This window comes from Anser cygnoides, chromosome 20 (genome assembly GCF_040182565.1).
Source record: "Anser cygnoides isolate HZ-2024a breed goose chromosome 20, Taihu_goose_T2T_genome, whole genome shotgun sequence".
In the NCBI taxonomy this organism is placed as follows: Eukaryota; Metazoa; Chordata; class Aves; order Anseriformes; family Anatidae; genus Anser; species Anser cygnoides.
This window is the reverse complement of record NC_089892.1, coordinates 8757939-8774308: the sequence shown is the minus strand read 5'-3', so window position 1 is coordinate 8774308 and position 16370 is coordinate 8757939. Positions and strand designations below refer to the sequence as shown.

The following is a 16370-nucleotide window of genomic DNA, read 5'->3' as shown; positions in this document are numbered from 1 at the left end:
TTTTCCTATCGGCAAGATGCCAACAATAGCACTCACAATTTTTTCCAAAGCGCTATGAGATGGTGGGGTTAAAACCCACCTTCTGGGGGCTGCAGTCAGGAGCTCGCTGTGAATCTGTGCGAAAGTCATCGTCGGGCCCAGCCAAGCACATGTGGATGGCAGCAAGTGTTGTGCGATGATGTGAGCTGAGTGGGGTTGTCGCTGCTCTGAGTGATTATGCACTGAGTACTTGCGAGCTTGCTAGGGGGAATAAAATCGAGGGTGTTAAATGGAGTTCTGGCATCCTGCAGAGCGTATCGCTGCTTCAGACTGTCCAGATGCTTGGCTTAGTGGCATCGCCACAGCTCTGTGGTGTGTGAGGACGAGAGGAGGGCTATGGGTATGTGCGGGTGAGGGAGAAGCGATAAAAGTTGTGCATCTGTGGGACAGTTGTGTTGGTTCTCTGAGGAGATGGCTGAGACACCAGGAAATCGTTCTGCACCTGGGTTCATTTCGTATGGACAGGAGAATTCCCTGGGCTGTGTATCCTTGACAGAAAAGGCACATTTCTATCACTTCATTGGATCACAGACAATAAGAATAACCTTCACACATTGCCCTTTTCTCTTCAAATTAGTAGTGATGTCCTGTTTGGTCATGTTTGTCCAGTGCTTTATCTTGCTTTCTTCCTCGGTTGCCAACAGCTGTGCTCTCTCTCTTGCTCTCTCTTTTTCTCTGCCTTCTGCATTTCTCTCCTCCTGTTACCTTTCTTTATCTTTTTTTTCCCCTTTCTTCTTTCCCGTACTTTGTCTTCTCTCTGTCCTGCTTGCTCCCTTTTTGTGTGATTATTTGGGAAGGAAGAGGGAATTTATAGCTCTCACTGGATTCTGTTACCAACTGTTCCACCCATCTGACCTCTCTGGATCTTGCAGTCCATGACTCTGTGCCAAACTGTAATGTTACCATAGTATTTGGGATCCCAGCAAGCATTGTGGCTTTCATTAGTTTTTAGTAATACCTCCCGTGTAGTTGAACATAGCCAACGGTGAGAAATGTAAAAGTACAAGTGCCTGTTGTTTCATCATCACGAGTGCAAAGAGCCAGCTCAAACCTGTGCCTCCAAAAAAAAGGGGTCTTACACAATGTGCAGGATTAGCCTGTAAAGGGCATAGGAGTGAACTGAATATTTTGCATCTCAACAACACAACACGACAACTTCTTGGAATCAGCAAAATCTCTTTTCTTTGTCTTTGCTAAAGACAAGAAAAAGGTGGAACTTTAGAGTAAGAGATAAGGGGGGTATGTAGGAGCACTGAGTTGAAATAAAGTACCAAGTGGACGGGGTAGAAAATATTCTTCGGCACAGGGGATGGTGCCAGAAATAGGAAATACAGGACCAGACATACTGGCACGGTTTGTGTCGTTTGGAGTCCGTTCTGCTGGACACTCCAAATGGCTTTGTGTCTCTCTGCCCCAGCCACGAGACGCTGGCATGAAGTTCCTCCTCCTCATGCTGGCCATGCCTGTTCTGCTCAAGTAAATAATGAGCTCCCTGGACAGACGTGTTCTCACACCACCACTTTCAAGACTAATGCCAATGATAAGCTGTGTTCCCTCAGTCCTGTTATGCACATTCTGTGTTTCCTTCTTTCCAGGGCACCCTGATGTTGAGCAGCCTTGTAAATCCAGCGTCCGAACGTGGAGTCCCAACTCGGCAGTCAACCAACACACGGTGCCCCCCGCCTGTCCCGAGCCTCAGGGCTGCTACCTGCAGCTGGAATTTCGTTATCCCCTGACTCCAGAGTCCCTCACGGTCTGGGTGACCTTTGTTTCCCCAGACTGGGACTCCAGCGGAGCGGTGAATGACATCAAGTTGCTCACTGTCAGCGGGAAGAACATTTCTCTTGGTCCGCAGAATGTCTTCTGCGACATCCCATTGACCATAAAGCTGGATGTGAGACAAGTGGGCGAGGAGGTATACGGGATCCAGATCTACACGCTGGATGAACATCTGGAAATCGATGCTGCCATGCTGAGCTCCGTTCCCCACAGCACGCTGTGCACGGATTGCAAACCCATCCAGTACAAAGTCGTTCGGGATCCTCCTTTCCAGTCTGGATCTCCAGTTGTCATCTCAAACCTCAGCAGAAGATTCGTCGACACGTAAGTAGTGCTTTCCAGAGACTTGTTCAGAGAAAGATAATAGCTTCTTCTTCTCAGCCTGTTGATGTCTGGTATTGCTATTGAATATTGGGATTTTAAACTAGATAGACATATCAAATATCACCAAGAGAGGATATTCTCTTAGTTTCTTTCTGGAACTTAGGATCATTACACTCTGGTGAAATAGTCTGGGTTTTCATAGGTAGTTTTAAAGGAATTTCTTGGCTGGTTGTGCAGAAATGTAAAATTTGGTCTTTCCTTAACCAGAAAGGATATCACAAACTACCTGAGCTTTGATAAATTAAATATTTAAGATAACCTAAGAGAGGACCTCAGGAGTAACACGGGCATAATTTCCTTAGAAATCTTCTCAAAGTAATATTTCTGTGGAGAAGGAGACAGAATCGCTGTGCTGGAGCATTGAGACTTCTAATTCACTCCTTAAGAGAGAATACAAAAAATACAATTGCCTATTCAGGTATATAAATGGATTTCAGCTACTTTGATTTTCTGCTTTCATGTGTCACTAATACAGACTGTGTTGCACAGTAAACATGTCAAATATGCTAGTTTGTTGTAGGGACTGAATTTCATCCCAGATGCAGTTATGCTCAACTAGTCAAGGAATGTATGATTGTTGAGGAACGTCCATTTTCAAAATATTTAATGATTTTGTGGAGATCCATGATCTACCCATAGGCATTCTACAGAAGTAAGAAAAACATCTTCTGCATAACATGATTCCCTGGAAGTGATTCACTCATCTGTGGGAACAACATGAAACTCCTCTGAAAATGAACACCAGATAAAAGGAAACCTGCTAAGAAAACTGCACTCTAATTTAGAAAAGATGATCTAATTAGTACAGCTAATATCAAGGAAGCATACATCATTATGGTCTTCTGAAGCATATTTAAATATAATAAAAATGATTAATTAACAATTCAGTAATCATGAGCTACCATCCCTTTCATGGTGCAATTATACTGCTCAGAAGATGCAAATCGTCCCTATGGGTTTCAAAATTCAAGGTAGCTCACGATAGTGAATATAAAAGCAAAACCCTGAACCTTGCTGAGGTTACTCATCTGCTGAAAGTTAACCATGTGCTTAAGAGCTTTCTTGGGTTGTAGCCTTGTTCCAACAATTGCTGGCACTTAAAATGAGATGAATAGTGGCATATTGGAAACGTGGAAAATGGTAAATTTTCCCAGGGTTTTGCTGTGAAAGCATCTTTGCCTGAAACCTGGCCCACTCACATTGGAAAATGGGACTGGTTTGGTTTGAAATATTTGCATACCTTAGCACAAGTTCCCACAGAAACAGGTCCAGTTTTGAGTTCATAATAAAACGTGAAAAAAAAAGCCCAAAACACAACTTGTATTCTGAGCTCTATTCCCATGTCTTTTATTATGATTTTGTGGGTGACTTCTAGTTTCTAGCCATCTGAAGGGAAAAGGTGCTCTAACGATTAAATCAGTAGCCAGGGATTAATGGCAGTTTTCCTGCGTGGCATTGAATAAATCACAGAGGGTAACGTTACTGTACCTGTCTGCATGTCGCACCTAGTTATATAGCCAGCTAAAAATCAGTCATAAAATTTAAGTTTGTCTTTCTGGGCTCTACCTGTGATCAGTAGACAGAAACGGCTGCTCCCGGAGGCTGGCAGAGCCAACCTAACCAAACACTCTAGTCTAGCTGGCTCAGGGTGCCTGCATCTTTCCAGGGACTGCAGGGAAAATCCAGACAGTGAGCTCCGACTAGACATTTGGAAAGCTAAAATGAAGTCTTTAGTCACTGGGTAAGGAGTCAAAGATGCAGATTCTTTAAACACTTGTAGCTGTTTTTTATGCAGGACTTTGGCGTGTGTTTGAAATCTTGAAAAGCGGAGCGATGTTTTTTTATCCTAATACCCACATGTGCACAGCACTGGTTCATCTCCTCTGCTGCTGGAGGCTCCTGCAGCTCCGTAGTCTGGTGCTGTGTGTCCAGGCTGCTGCTCGGCCGTTCCTCAAGAGCAGCAAACTCGTGAACATCTGCACGGGGTTGTGGCTGTGTGGCAGAGGCAAAAGCAAGAAGAGTTTTCCATGAGCATCTTGTGCAAAGACTTACCACCGTCCGCACGCTCTGTAAGCAGGAAGGAGGGGAAGGTGCTTCAGGAAAGGCAGGGATAGGGGCGCTGGGCTGTGCTCCTGCACATATATGTAGGGCTAAATACAGTGTGTCTCAGCCTTTTCTCATCTGCCTGTTTGTCTCGTTCTGTACAGCTGGAATTCGGCATATCTGTGCAACCAGACATTGCAACCCCTTTATCTCTGCAAGCCCCAAGCCAGTTACCCCTCCTTTTTATGCCTTTGCGTGTTTTCCATATGAAATAAAATGACACCCCCACATGTTCTATGGAAGGTTATTTTGAAGGCAGTCAGTTCTTTACTCTTGCCTCCTCTGACCTTGATCTTCACTTTCTCTTTTTCTCCCAAAGAAAATATTTGCTTGCACTGTTATCTGTGAGCAAGATCCTTTCCCCAGGTGTGGCGATGCTGAAAGAAAAATTAATTTCTCCTACCTTTTTCCCGTCAAAGAGAGGGAACTTCTCTTTAAGGTGAGGAGAGACAGCCTTTAATGGATAGCCCTTGCCTAGTCAGCAGTGGGTGCTCCGCAGAGGAGAGGAAATAACTACAACAGTGGAAACCTTTTATTAAGAAATGCAAAATAATACCAGACCTTCTGTTCTCAAGCTGAATTTTAATCTCAGCTCTTGGCTCGAGCGGAGGCTAACAATCATTTCTAAGGAACAGGGCCTTATCCTTGGACCTAGAGGAAGCAGGCAAGGTACACATGCTTCCACCGAGAGCTGAGAGCCAGAATTGCTGGTATTTGTGATACAAAATGAGACGCAGCGCCTAGGAAGTGAGCAGAAAGAGAAATAGATCTATGGGGGAAAAAAGAGGTCAGGGCAGGTGCAGTGCAGAACTGCTAAGTCTTCACACTGCCACGCGTGATAAGGAAGGAGCCTCTTCTGCAGGTCTCCAAATCTCAGCTCGCAATTTAATCCAAAGCTCGGGTTGTGCTCTTACGTAGAGGGTCTCGCTGAGGCTGTTCACTTGGAATAACATGCAAGATGGAACAGTGAACGTGGTAATCGTCTAGCCCTCCCTCTGGCCTTACTGGAGGGCTTCTGCTGTCACCGAAGTGCTCTCACATTCGTTTGGAGCCACCACGGACTTTTAACAGCTCGGTAAGAAGATAGCTCCCATGATGGGAGGCTCGCCAGGGATGTTGCAGGCACAGCGAGGCACCAGCCCCCTGGGATCACCATGTCTGGCAGCGGGGCGGGCTGCGGGGAGCACAGCCCATGTTCCCCATTGCCCTCTGGTAGCCAGGTTGCTAGAAGTGATCTGCGCTCACCCCTTGGGCAGGCCAGGATTAGGGAGGCCCAGGGCAGTTCTGGAAAGTTGTCAGAATTACAGTGTCAGAGAATTGGAAATTTCTCCAACTTTTCTGCCCCAGTCTTCATAGGAAACCTCAAAACGTGAGGGTGCGCGGCGGATCGTGTCATCTCTGTAACCTTCTGTGTTCACCCGCAGGGTTTTTCAAGTCAAAGGCATTGACTGAGATAGCCTTAGAGTGCTGTCACAAAGCCCTGGTGCTGGTTTTGGTTATGCAGAGTTGAGCATCACTGAGAAGCAAATATGCTCTCCTGTTATGAGTTATTCCTACACTGACCAGTGCTTTATTTACCTAAGTGACACCTAGAGATGCTGCATTCATGCTTCAAAATAAAGGAAAAAGAGACTGAGAGAGAAATCTGCATTTTCTCATATAGTGTATGAGAAAATATATTTTTTCTCAGATTTAGCTTTTTGTCCACCTACTTCCTTTTCAGTTGCTTGTTAATAGAGGGGACTGGTCACCAACTGCGTGCAGCTACTGTTTAAGCAACTAAAGTATTTTTAAATATTTTGTTAGAGTCAGGAGTTCACTTCAGTGCTCAGCTTGCGAACTCAATGCCACTTTCTGTGTTTTAACTCAGCACCTAAGACGGTGGGATACAGATCTCACTAGGGCTTCTTGAAGTGATTGCAGAATGACTTGGAAATTACCATCATCAAGATTGCAGGGATTTGGAGAGCTTGCTGTGGTATTGTTCGTGAGTCCCTAGCACTTCACACTCTTTATCTGAAACCATTGTTTGTTTCAGAATTTGCGTTATTGATGGCATTTGTGCTTGTTTGGTATCCAATCAGAAGAGGCCGTATGATATGTGATTTGTCAGAAACCCTAGGTGATGCGTGGTTGGAGATGGAAAACACTCCTTAGTCTGAATGTGTGTAAAATGTTTGCTAAATTCCTTAAAATATGGACAAGCAGAGAGGCTGGAGAATCGGCAGTGGCTATTTGTGGTGAGGGAGTATTCGCTGCACCCAATATCGGTGGTGTGCCTTTTAGCCTCCGAACTCAATAGGAAGACTGCATTCACATGAGACAGGCCCAGCTGAACAGAGGTCTGAAAAAATACGAATGTCACAAAGATGATATGTAAAGCTAAGTCCCTGCTGAATGCAACACTAAAATTTCATGGCAACATCTGTCCTTATTATGGCATTCCTTCCTTCACATTCATCTTGAAGATCTATTTCTCTATTTTCTGAAGCTCTACCAGCCAGAGGAATGTATGATCTAAAGCAGCTGAAATGAATTGCCAGATCCATCTGTCAGGAAGATAATTAACACCATATTTCCACCCAAACAAGATACAGATCACTGGGTGGATGTTCTCCTGATACCAAAAGCTGAAGTCCATATTATCATCATCTTCTGTTCACCCCTCCTCCACAGTTACCATGCCAAATCTCTCTTGATATGCCAGGAAATATTGGGGAGTATCTAAGATAGGACTGAAATGTTAAGAAAGCACTTTACACACCCAGATTTATCTACAAAAGCTGCTCAGTTGTCTGTGTGATATCGGCATGCTACACATCTGGATTCCCAACAGGCTTTAGAACTGTATATGGTATTCCAGATGTCCTTCTGCAAAGGCATGAATACTTACCCAGCAACCCTGGAAGTGCCTTGCCTTGATGCGTGCAAGGACCTCATGCTTTTTTGTGGATGTGCCCCACTGGTGGTTCAGAGTTATCTTGAAATTGAATAAATACAACCAACTGCTTCCATGAAATGAAGAGCTCTGAGCTTATTCTGAATTTCTCGACCCTCTTATACCAGCGTATGCACCATTTTGAGACATCCAGTCCTGCAAATTACTTACACCTGCATTGTAACTCCATCCTTCTCTGTGTTGGCTGAGTCTATGTACCAGGTCTGTTATCTGCAGATATTGGATTTTGGGGTTTAGATTTTTAACAAACATTTAATTCCTGCAAATATTTAACCTCAAGGTGGTAACTGAAAGATAAATTTCCATTACACTTCAGTGTTCCTTTCAGTCCAACCAACTTCAGCTACTAGAAGTGCAAAATAGCGTCATCTCTCGTTGAGTCCAGAAGTATTTGATGCCTTCTATCACCTCTAGCAGTACCCAAGACCTGCCATTATTAAAAGCATTTGTTCCCTAGTCTTCATCTTGGAGGTTGCTTTCCCATAATTACACAGTTCTCCATGTTTTTTTCTCTCTAGTAATGTATTAAAGAGATCCCTGTCTATATCCATATCAAAGTCTACTGCTCATTTCCAGTAAAAACGCCTTAACCGAGCTTCAACATGAACAGATTGACTTTTATTCATGCTTTCTTGCTCATTTCTTCGCAGCTACTGTGTCACTCATGTGCAGTGCTGCGTGGACAAAGCTATTTTGAGCTTTCCCAAGGAGCAAACACCCTTCTGTCCCTGTGCCCCGCCAGGTTTTTCTTACCCCTATAATATCCAGTTTCAGGTACAGTACTAGCACTTCTAGTTTTTGCCTAGTTTTTCACCCAGAGTCCTTGTTATTCCTCTCTGACCTGAGTTTTCCAGCTGGACTAACAGCCGTACTTTCGCTGTCTGTAAGCCTTCGCGTGTCAGTGAAGAGTTTCGAATGGAGCGGAGCTGCCTGTGGTCAGTTTGGCAAAGTTGTGAAGTTTAATCTTCAGCTGGTGTACGACATCGCAGCAGTCCCGGAGTTCAGCAGAGGTGCTGGAGATTGCCAGCAAGCATCCTCCTCTTAACGCCTCTCCCGGCGCTCCCCAGCCAGCGCTGGGTGCGTTCGTTGTCGGCTCCTGCCTCGTGCAGCCGGTATCGATCACCCTACTTCTCCCTGATGAACCTGGGAATTTCCCAAGAAGAAAAAACAGAAAAATAGCAGGTGACTGCCTGCTCCACACCTTCCCTTCCAACAGCAGGATGCTGGCTGCAGGTCTACCCAATGCTGACAGAGGCGAAGTGCTGGTAGTCAAGTCCTCCCCTAGCAGCATCCTCACCTCCAGCATCCTCACCTAGGGAAGTTTTTTCCTCTCCCCAATCAGTGTGGCCTCGCCTTTGACTTCCAGGGCAGGGAGGCAGCAGGGATGACCCATTCTGCTCCTCGTGCCAGGCAGGAGCCATACCCCTGCTCATCCACCGAGGGCCTGGTCAAACAGGGAGAAGAAACCTACTTCTTTTCCATCTACTATTCCTGCCTCTTTCCTTCACATATGTTGTGCTGCTAAATGCCGAGGTAGTGGCTGTTATTATTTATAGCTGCCAGTAGTGTGCCGGGTGCTTTGCAGAAAAAATACACCAGGTGCATTCTTTCAAAGAGCTCACAATTAAATGTTAGAGGCTAGCAGTGCTGCTGCTCTCAGGGACTGTACATCTCCATTTGGCTGATGTGACTTGACAGCTGGAAGCCACATTCTGATGGCTTTCCTTCTTTCTCTCTTTCTTCATTAAAGGTGCCAGGTTATCTCTGCGAACAAATAAAACCTGCTTCCTGACCCCACACACAGAACAGATACAGCAATTTTTTCCCTTACCACCCTCTGCCAAATTGCCTTAACCCTGCCCTGGAGAAGAGAAAGAACAATTTGATGGTCCGTGCCCATTCAGTAGGCAGTTTTTCTGCTAAGCCTGTGCAAAGATGCCATTTGGTGCCAACTGTAGTGATAGATTTGTGATTCTTCGCTGTTGCGGTTTCTTATGTAACGCTGTAGCTATAGCTGGCACTTGGCAAAATCCGTAGCTCCTGTTCTGGCTCGGCCGCACATGATGCAAGAATAAGGTAGTAAGGGCGGTTTGTGTTTTCGTAGCTTTGCGATCATGAAATGGGGCAGCCAGAGTGATTTTTCAGGCTGGGATTAACTTCGAAATGCACCATTGCTCTGAATGACGCCCAGTTGCCTCTCAAGGAAATGACTCAAGAGCATGGGAATAGCCAGAAAATAGTGGCTGCCCCGTTTGGGGAGTGACACTTTGCTTCAAGAGAGACACGGAACAGCTCTGCTCCCTCCAGGGACTCCCGAGGGACTGCTCTGCGTAGGACTGCTGTCTGCAGCGGAGCTGGAACGATGCACAGAGCCCAGGAGAGATCAGACCTGCAGACTGCAACCTAGCCAGGTGCCCGTGTCCCTGAAAAAGTGAATGCTAACTGCTGTCCTCTTATTAACCAAATAGATACTATTAGAAATTGATATATTTAATCGCTCCCAGCCAGGCTGGAATTTGAACTCACGACCTAGAAGTAGTAGCAGAGTTTTCAGCTGCAGGGAAAAAGAAAAAAAAATGAAGGTCAAATGAGACTTTTCCTGCAGGGTGAAATAATTTATTGCAGGTCTCAGATATGTGGTAAATTAGGGTGTGCATTATCTCATGGATAATAATTTCTCTCTGATGTTTGCCTCCTTGTGTGCATCTTTATTTTGGGCTCTAAATAAGATAAGAAGTACCAGAAATCTCCCAGGAATAACAAATGCATTTTCTTTGCTTGATTGAGGAAAGAAATATTGGACAGACATGTGTTATGCAACAATTTAAAAATAACTCTCTTGTAAAACTTGGAGTGAGCGTCAAATACCGCAGAAGAAGCAGAAATGTGTTACCTACCTTTTTATCAGCAGTGTCAGCCAGTACAGCTTTTTTTTCTGCTACTTTTCCTGAACTATTGGCCTGATCATTTCCTGGGCACTTCATTTTAAAATATTTTCCTAGGAAATAAATTCCAAGTTTCTGTTAAACTTGAAGCTATCGTCAAATAGGGAATAACACTGACATACCTGCGCTGTCCTTAATACTGTGTTGGATTGCACAGCGACAGATAAAACAAAGCCCTTTGGGTGCCTCATTGCATGGTGTGTATTGAGCACACTGTGGGCCCGAAGCGTTCATGGTGCGGTTGCTTCACCCAAACCTGACCTTGCTCTTCTTGGCCAGGATCTTCTAAAATGTGGAGTGGCGTTGGGCATCTCAACGCTGATGCCCAATTCCATCATTTTCCCACATCTTCTGGTGATAGGAGAGGCAAAGTGGAAATTAAGCTCAATCGTTGCAAATCGTACCCCATTGAGGGAATTGGACACCCCAAATTATCAGCCACTGCTAAAAATACTGGCCTTGAGAGCTCGGTGCAATAAACCAAATCATTTATTCGCAGTGGTACAGATTTTTTTTAAAATGTAAGACCAGTTGCAGATGTAATGACAATAGAGGAAATTAGCTCATGATGGGATTTTAGAAAGAGGCTAGTGGAAATATGTTCAGTAATGTTCAGTTATTAAACCATTAAAGATCCCACTGGAGACCAGCTAGTAGGATTTCTCATAATCTGAAGTGGCTTAAAGCAAAACACAGAGCCCCTAAGGAGGGAAATGACAAAATGTTCCTTTGGAATAGTCACCTCATCTCCTCACACATCTCTGCGGGCTCTGCTCCGCAGTGTGCGTGGCACCACATGCGTCTCTGACATACGCACATGGAGGCAAAGGCCCCTTCCCTGGTCCCAGTGAGGAGCGTTTTGGGAGGACACAGCCTCTGTGCCCATACCCTCTGAGGCCAAGCTTCAGTGAGGAGCACTGGTAGAGGTGGAAGCTGAGAAAACTGCAAACGTCTGTGTTCGCTCGGGGCCCAATGTAAGTCTTGCTGAAAATAGACACAATAACTTCCCCTGGCTGCTGAAGTCTCTGGAGCAGGCACTGCAAGCGGCTGCTCACACGGCTGGGTTTACCCTTTCAGGGGCATTTCACAGGAACAGGAGGGTATTAAGTCCTGACAATCAGGTCTTGGCTCAGGCCTGTTGAAAAGAAGTCCTGGAGGTCGGGTCTTGCTTCAGAGAAGCTGAAGGATATCGTCCTGCCAAGATGATGACCATGAAGAGCCTTCCTCCTGTGGGCAGAGCCGAGCCTGGCGAACCAGCACAGGGCTGAGGGAGCTGCCAAAACACCCCAAGGCCCGGCCACAAGGTATCGGTGGGCTGAGGGGTGGCTGCTGGGCTCCCAGCCCCACGCGTGCCATGCTTCAGATTGCAGCGACGTGATGTGTGCTGCTGCTGGAGCCCGCGGGGCTGCTGCTGCTGCTGCTGTGGGGAGCTCACATGGCTGCACGGCGTGGCCCGGATGTCGTTAACAGGCCTGAGTAATCAGGCGCCGCTCGTCGAGAGGCACGATGCAACAGGCAAGGGTTTGTCGGTGACGATGATGGCCTTTACAGCAATTAGCCTGTCCTAACCTGCCTGCCGGTGCACCGAGCACAGTGCCCTGGGGGGGGGTGGATGCTGGCCCCGTTCCCTGGAAATCAATAGCGATGTGCTGATTTCCTGCCGCCGAAGGAGGGCTTTCTGTGGGTCAGGGCCCCCATCTTTCCCTCCTCGGTCCCAGCGTCAGAGCCTTCCCTCCCGCAGCGGCCAGCCCTGAGCTGCCCGTCGAGAAGTGCTCCTGTCTCAGCCTAGGGTCTGATCGCAGCCGTGAGGAACTGAACAAAACAGATTTTCTCCCTCCTTCCCTGCTTTTAATAGCAACCAGGTGCTCCGACACTTAACCTGTGTACTGCCATGAAATTGCCTGTCTGGTGCAAACACCCACGTGAGGCCCCGGGCCCCTAGCATTTACATTGCCCTGGTGTTTGTAACCCAATCTGATCTAGATCCTGCATCTCTATCATCCACTTGAAAAATTCACATGGTTGTTTGTGTTGTTGTTCAACCAAGGAAGTAGAAAACTGACTGTTGAAGTTTAATTTTTTTTTTCTTGTAAGAGAAAACAATGATCAAGAAATATCTTTCAGGCCTTGGCTGCAGACTTTGTTTTTTATTAAATGTGCTACTGTGTTTTAAATTGGTACCAGGGCAAATACTTGGACGTTTATATCAAAGTCTGCTGGAGTTAATCAGTTGCATGTATATCTATATGTTAGCTACTTTACAAACTTACGATTCTCGCTTGAAGGACAGAAGCGAGGGTTCTGTTTGAAGACAAATGTTCAGCGTGCCCAAGGTCCTAGCCAGAGCTGGGATTTGGGAGCCGCGTGCTGCGGGGAGCTGCTCGGGGCAGCACGTGCCCACAGTCACAACTCGGGAACAGGCCAGCAGCTCAGCTGCCGGGGGTTAAACCCAAAGGGTCTCACCCCGGTCTCCAAAGCTGCTTCAGATTTACAGAACAGATTTACAATTTACACCAGTGTAAGCAAGAGCAGGGCTACACAGTAAGTGGCTATTTGGATTTTGTGGCAATTGTGAGAGGTGGTGGTGACTTTGGTTCGTGGAAGTATTTCGTGGAGCAAAGGATGTTGTCCTTTTTCTAACAGATTTGATTGCTCAGCCGTTGAGTTCAACCTCAAATATGTGAGGTCTTTCTGGTGTCGCAGAAGCGGGTGAGGTGGTTACGTTAGATGTTACTGTGTTCCTCACACAGGTGGAAGCAGAAGTTGAATTTGGACATCATCTTGATGCCACTGCATTGAATGGTGAGAGGCTGGCCTTCAGGTAGCTAAGTCACCTCATAGCACAAAATGTTCACCTGTGATTTTCTGTTTAGGCCTGATGCTGCTCTGTTGTTCTTCCCTGGAAAAGCCCAGTCCAGGCTTAAGCAGGGCTTGGGAGCAGAAATCCACCGTACAGTCCCCATCCTCGCATCCAGCCCATGGGTGCTCACTTGATACTTCCACTGCCCTGTTTTGGCTTGTTTGTAAACAAGCAAATCATTAAAAATAAATAAATAAATAACATAGAGGGCACAGAGCAAACTCACTGCCCCTGTTGGGTCCTACCTTATCAGGGGTAGAGTGAAAAGCTTCTCCAAGGCTGCTTCCTAGATATTTGTGTCTTCTGAGTCAGCTCAGAGAGGGACAGGAGACTTGTTCTGAGGCCTTTGCACCTGCCGTGTTGCTGGGCTTATCCAAACAGCCAGAGATCGGAGTGCAGCTGAAAAAACAGCCCGTGCAAGAGCTCTGGATTTTTGCCGTCCTTCTTTTGTTTACAGGATCCCACCCCTCCTCTCTCCCAACTGCAGAGCCGGGCAGGAATTCTCTTCATTATCTTCTGCCGTGCTTGTCATGCCATTTTTATTAAAAGAAGGAAAGGCAAGGCGAGGGGAGTGCGTGTGAGAAAGGAGAAGATGAAAGAACGGTCCTATATAGACAGTCAATGGCAATGCAGGAAAAAGGAGGGCAGCCGGGGAGCGAATATGTCCTAAAATGACCTCCTCCCTTGGGTTGCTCTTTATCCATTGCTTTTGGAGCGCCTGAAGGTGGGGGAGCCTGCAAACACCATGGTGGCATCGCTGAGTGGCAAAACCCAGCAGAGGTTCGTGAGCAGCAATGACAGGAGCAGTGCTCAGCTCCTTGGAGCCAGAAGCAGGGTGCCCAGGTCACTGCATGGGGCTAGGAGGCTCCAAGCATATCCGAGTGGTGAATTAGTCAATATTTGGGGTATTTGGGACCTCTGTAGATGACGTTGGGTGTTTGGGTGCCCATGCACGTCTGTGAGCAGCATGGGGGGAATCGACTGGACAGCTCCAGGCTGCAGTGAACAGGACTGGAGGCAGCGCAGACCTTCAGCTCTCCCGTGCATCCTCGTACTCAGCCCACTTTGAGCAGCTGGTTGAAAGCATTGCAACCACTGCAAATGGGGGTCACAGCTATTTGCTGCCAGCAGATTTCCTGTTTTGCTCGGGGAGGCTTCCATGCTAGAGAAGAAGAGCAAAGGCGACGGTGTTAGAGGGACACGGGGATGTTGCTGGCAGAGCGGGGCTCATTCTGGCCGCAGAGAGCTGTCCAGGAAACGCTGTCTTTTGGCTCAAGGCTTCGGTGCCTATTTAAGGCCAAAGCAAGATGGGTCCTTCGTGAGGATGCTTGGGATGCAGGATTTGCATGTTTCACATAACAGTTCCTCTGACAGACGTAATTTAGCTGGAGATGCATAAGACCTTGTCATCTTGTCCTTAAATAACAGGAACACTGTCTGCTTTCATTGCTTTATGGCCATTTGTGTTTTCATAGGGCAGAAACTGGGATCAGCCCTAAGGATATTTTCAATTTTGTTGGAAACGGGAGTCTGTTCTGTTAAAAAAAACCTTTCTGCTGTTATTTGTAGTAGGAAAAACATGTGTGCCACTATGGTAGGAAGAAGGGAGGAGGCCACTTGCTTTCCCCCAGTGCTTTCACTGCATCTCAAGAGCCGTGCTGTGTCCTCGGGTGCTGCAGCCCTACCGTGGGCACAGAGCTGGTGTGGCTGGGACAGTGCTGCCCTTGCAGCTGTGCTGGCACTCAAAGTTCAGCTGGGCATCTATATTGCACCTGTAAATTCAATCATCCTTTAAACCCACCTCAGTCTGAGTAGAAAACCCAGAGGTTCCTGGTCTACAGGAACACACAGTCTGAAAGCAAATGTCCCTCGCCCACGGGACACAGCAAGTTTAACTCAACTGCCGGCCTCCACAGTGAAAACAGGAAAAGAATTAGAGGGTTTTATATTTCCGACCCTGGATCTGTCACTTGCCACAGCAGACAGGAGAGTAGCCCTCATGGTATTTCACACGGCACGCTCTAATTCCCCCTCTAAGCAGAGGGCTTGAGTCATTGCTTTTTAATAAGACTGCCTCCCCACGGGCGGAAGCTGCAGCGATCAATGCGGCTTACTCAGTTCTCGAAAAGGTCATTAAAAGACCATAGATATAAATTTAAAAGAGTGTTTGTTCACATCCTTAATGTTAAAGATGTTCTTCTGTCTCACTTCCTTAAGCAGCATCGCGCGAAGCCGGCGCGTGTCGGACCTGGCTGACAGCGGAGTGGAAAGAGCGCGTTATCACTCTTAGTGCCATCAGCTGCGAGGGCAGGCGGGGGGGAAAATTAATGGTCAAAATCTTGCTTTTATCACTGCTCGGAGAAGCACTTGTCTTGCTGACATCTCCAGATAGAGTCTGTAATATCGACCTTGGTGCTCCATAACTATATAGGAGAGAATAAATTCTCTTTTTTTTCCTTTCTTCCTGCATTTCTTCCTTCCTTCCTCACTCTGGTACTGGGTTACTGCCCTAAGTATTGCACCTACCTGCCCTTTAGCAGGTATATTTTTCTGAAATGTGGGTACTGTGAAGGAATGCTAACAATCTGAGTAGCTGCATATGCCATACATTTAACAGGTCAGACAGTCAGCTGCCGTCAGGGTTTTGCTGCTGGTTGCACTGGGCCAGGGTGAGCTGAAAGCTCAGTGGCTTCAGTCTGAGTTTCTGACGTGACTTTCTTGCTCCAGTCCAGGCAAACCTCCAGCTGGGACTGCGTGGTGACACTGGAGGGTGCCCCTGGACCTCCTGTGCTCCCCCTTTTCATCTCTGCTGGCCGTTCTCTGGGCACGGCAGGTCAGTTTGTTGGTCCTTCCTCGGCTGCGACAGCCTGGAGGTTGTGAGATGTGAGGTTGCTCTTGGCTGGGCTGTCCAGAAGGGGAGCAGGGATGAGGACAGCGAGGGTTGGTGCTGTGGCTGCACGGGGTACTGGCTCCTGTTCCTGCCTTTACTTTGCAGTGCCTGTACGTCCCTAGGCATTCATCATCATCTTTCTCTGTATTGCAGCCTAAGACAAGGATATCACATTCAGAGCTCATGGGGCATTGTGAGCACAAATCAGTAAGTGGCTATTTTGTACCCAAGTTTTTTAGAAGGGAAGCCAGGCTGTACACACACCTAAATGTATGAGCAAGGCATCAGGTATTTTGCTCACTATATGTTTATGGAGAATAAATGGCCTTTTTTTTTTTCTTAATTATCTTCTGTTACTAAACTGTAAGGATCCCAAGCCTGTCCAAGGCACAGCAGTTCTCCAAGAGCTTT

At 46.8% G+C, this 16370-nt stretch overlaps 1 protein-coding gene across 3 annotated transcripts in view; it reads left to right on the top strand.

Moving 5' to 3' along the window:
• Window positions 1-16370, top strand: part of PAPPA (pappalysin 1) — a 362370-nt gene that overhangs the window by 250229 nt on the left and 95771 nt on the right. For all 3 annotated transcript variants that reach the window (XM_013182853.3, XM_013182852.3, XM_066981035.1), the window contains one exon: window positions 1635-2142. In XM_013182853.3, coding sequence (XP_013038307.1) covers window positions 1635-2142 — 508 coding nt within the window. The remainder of the gene's footprint in view (window positions 1-1634; window positions 2143-16370) is intronic.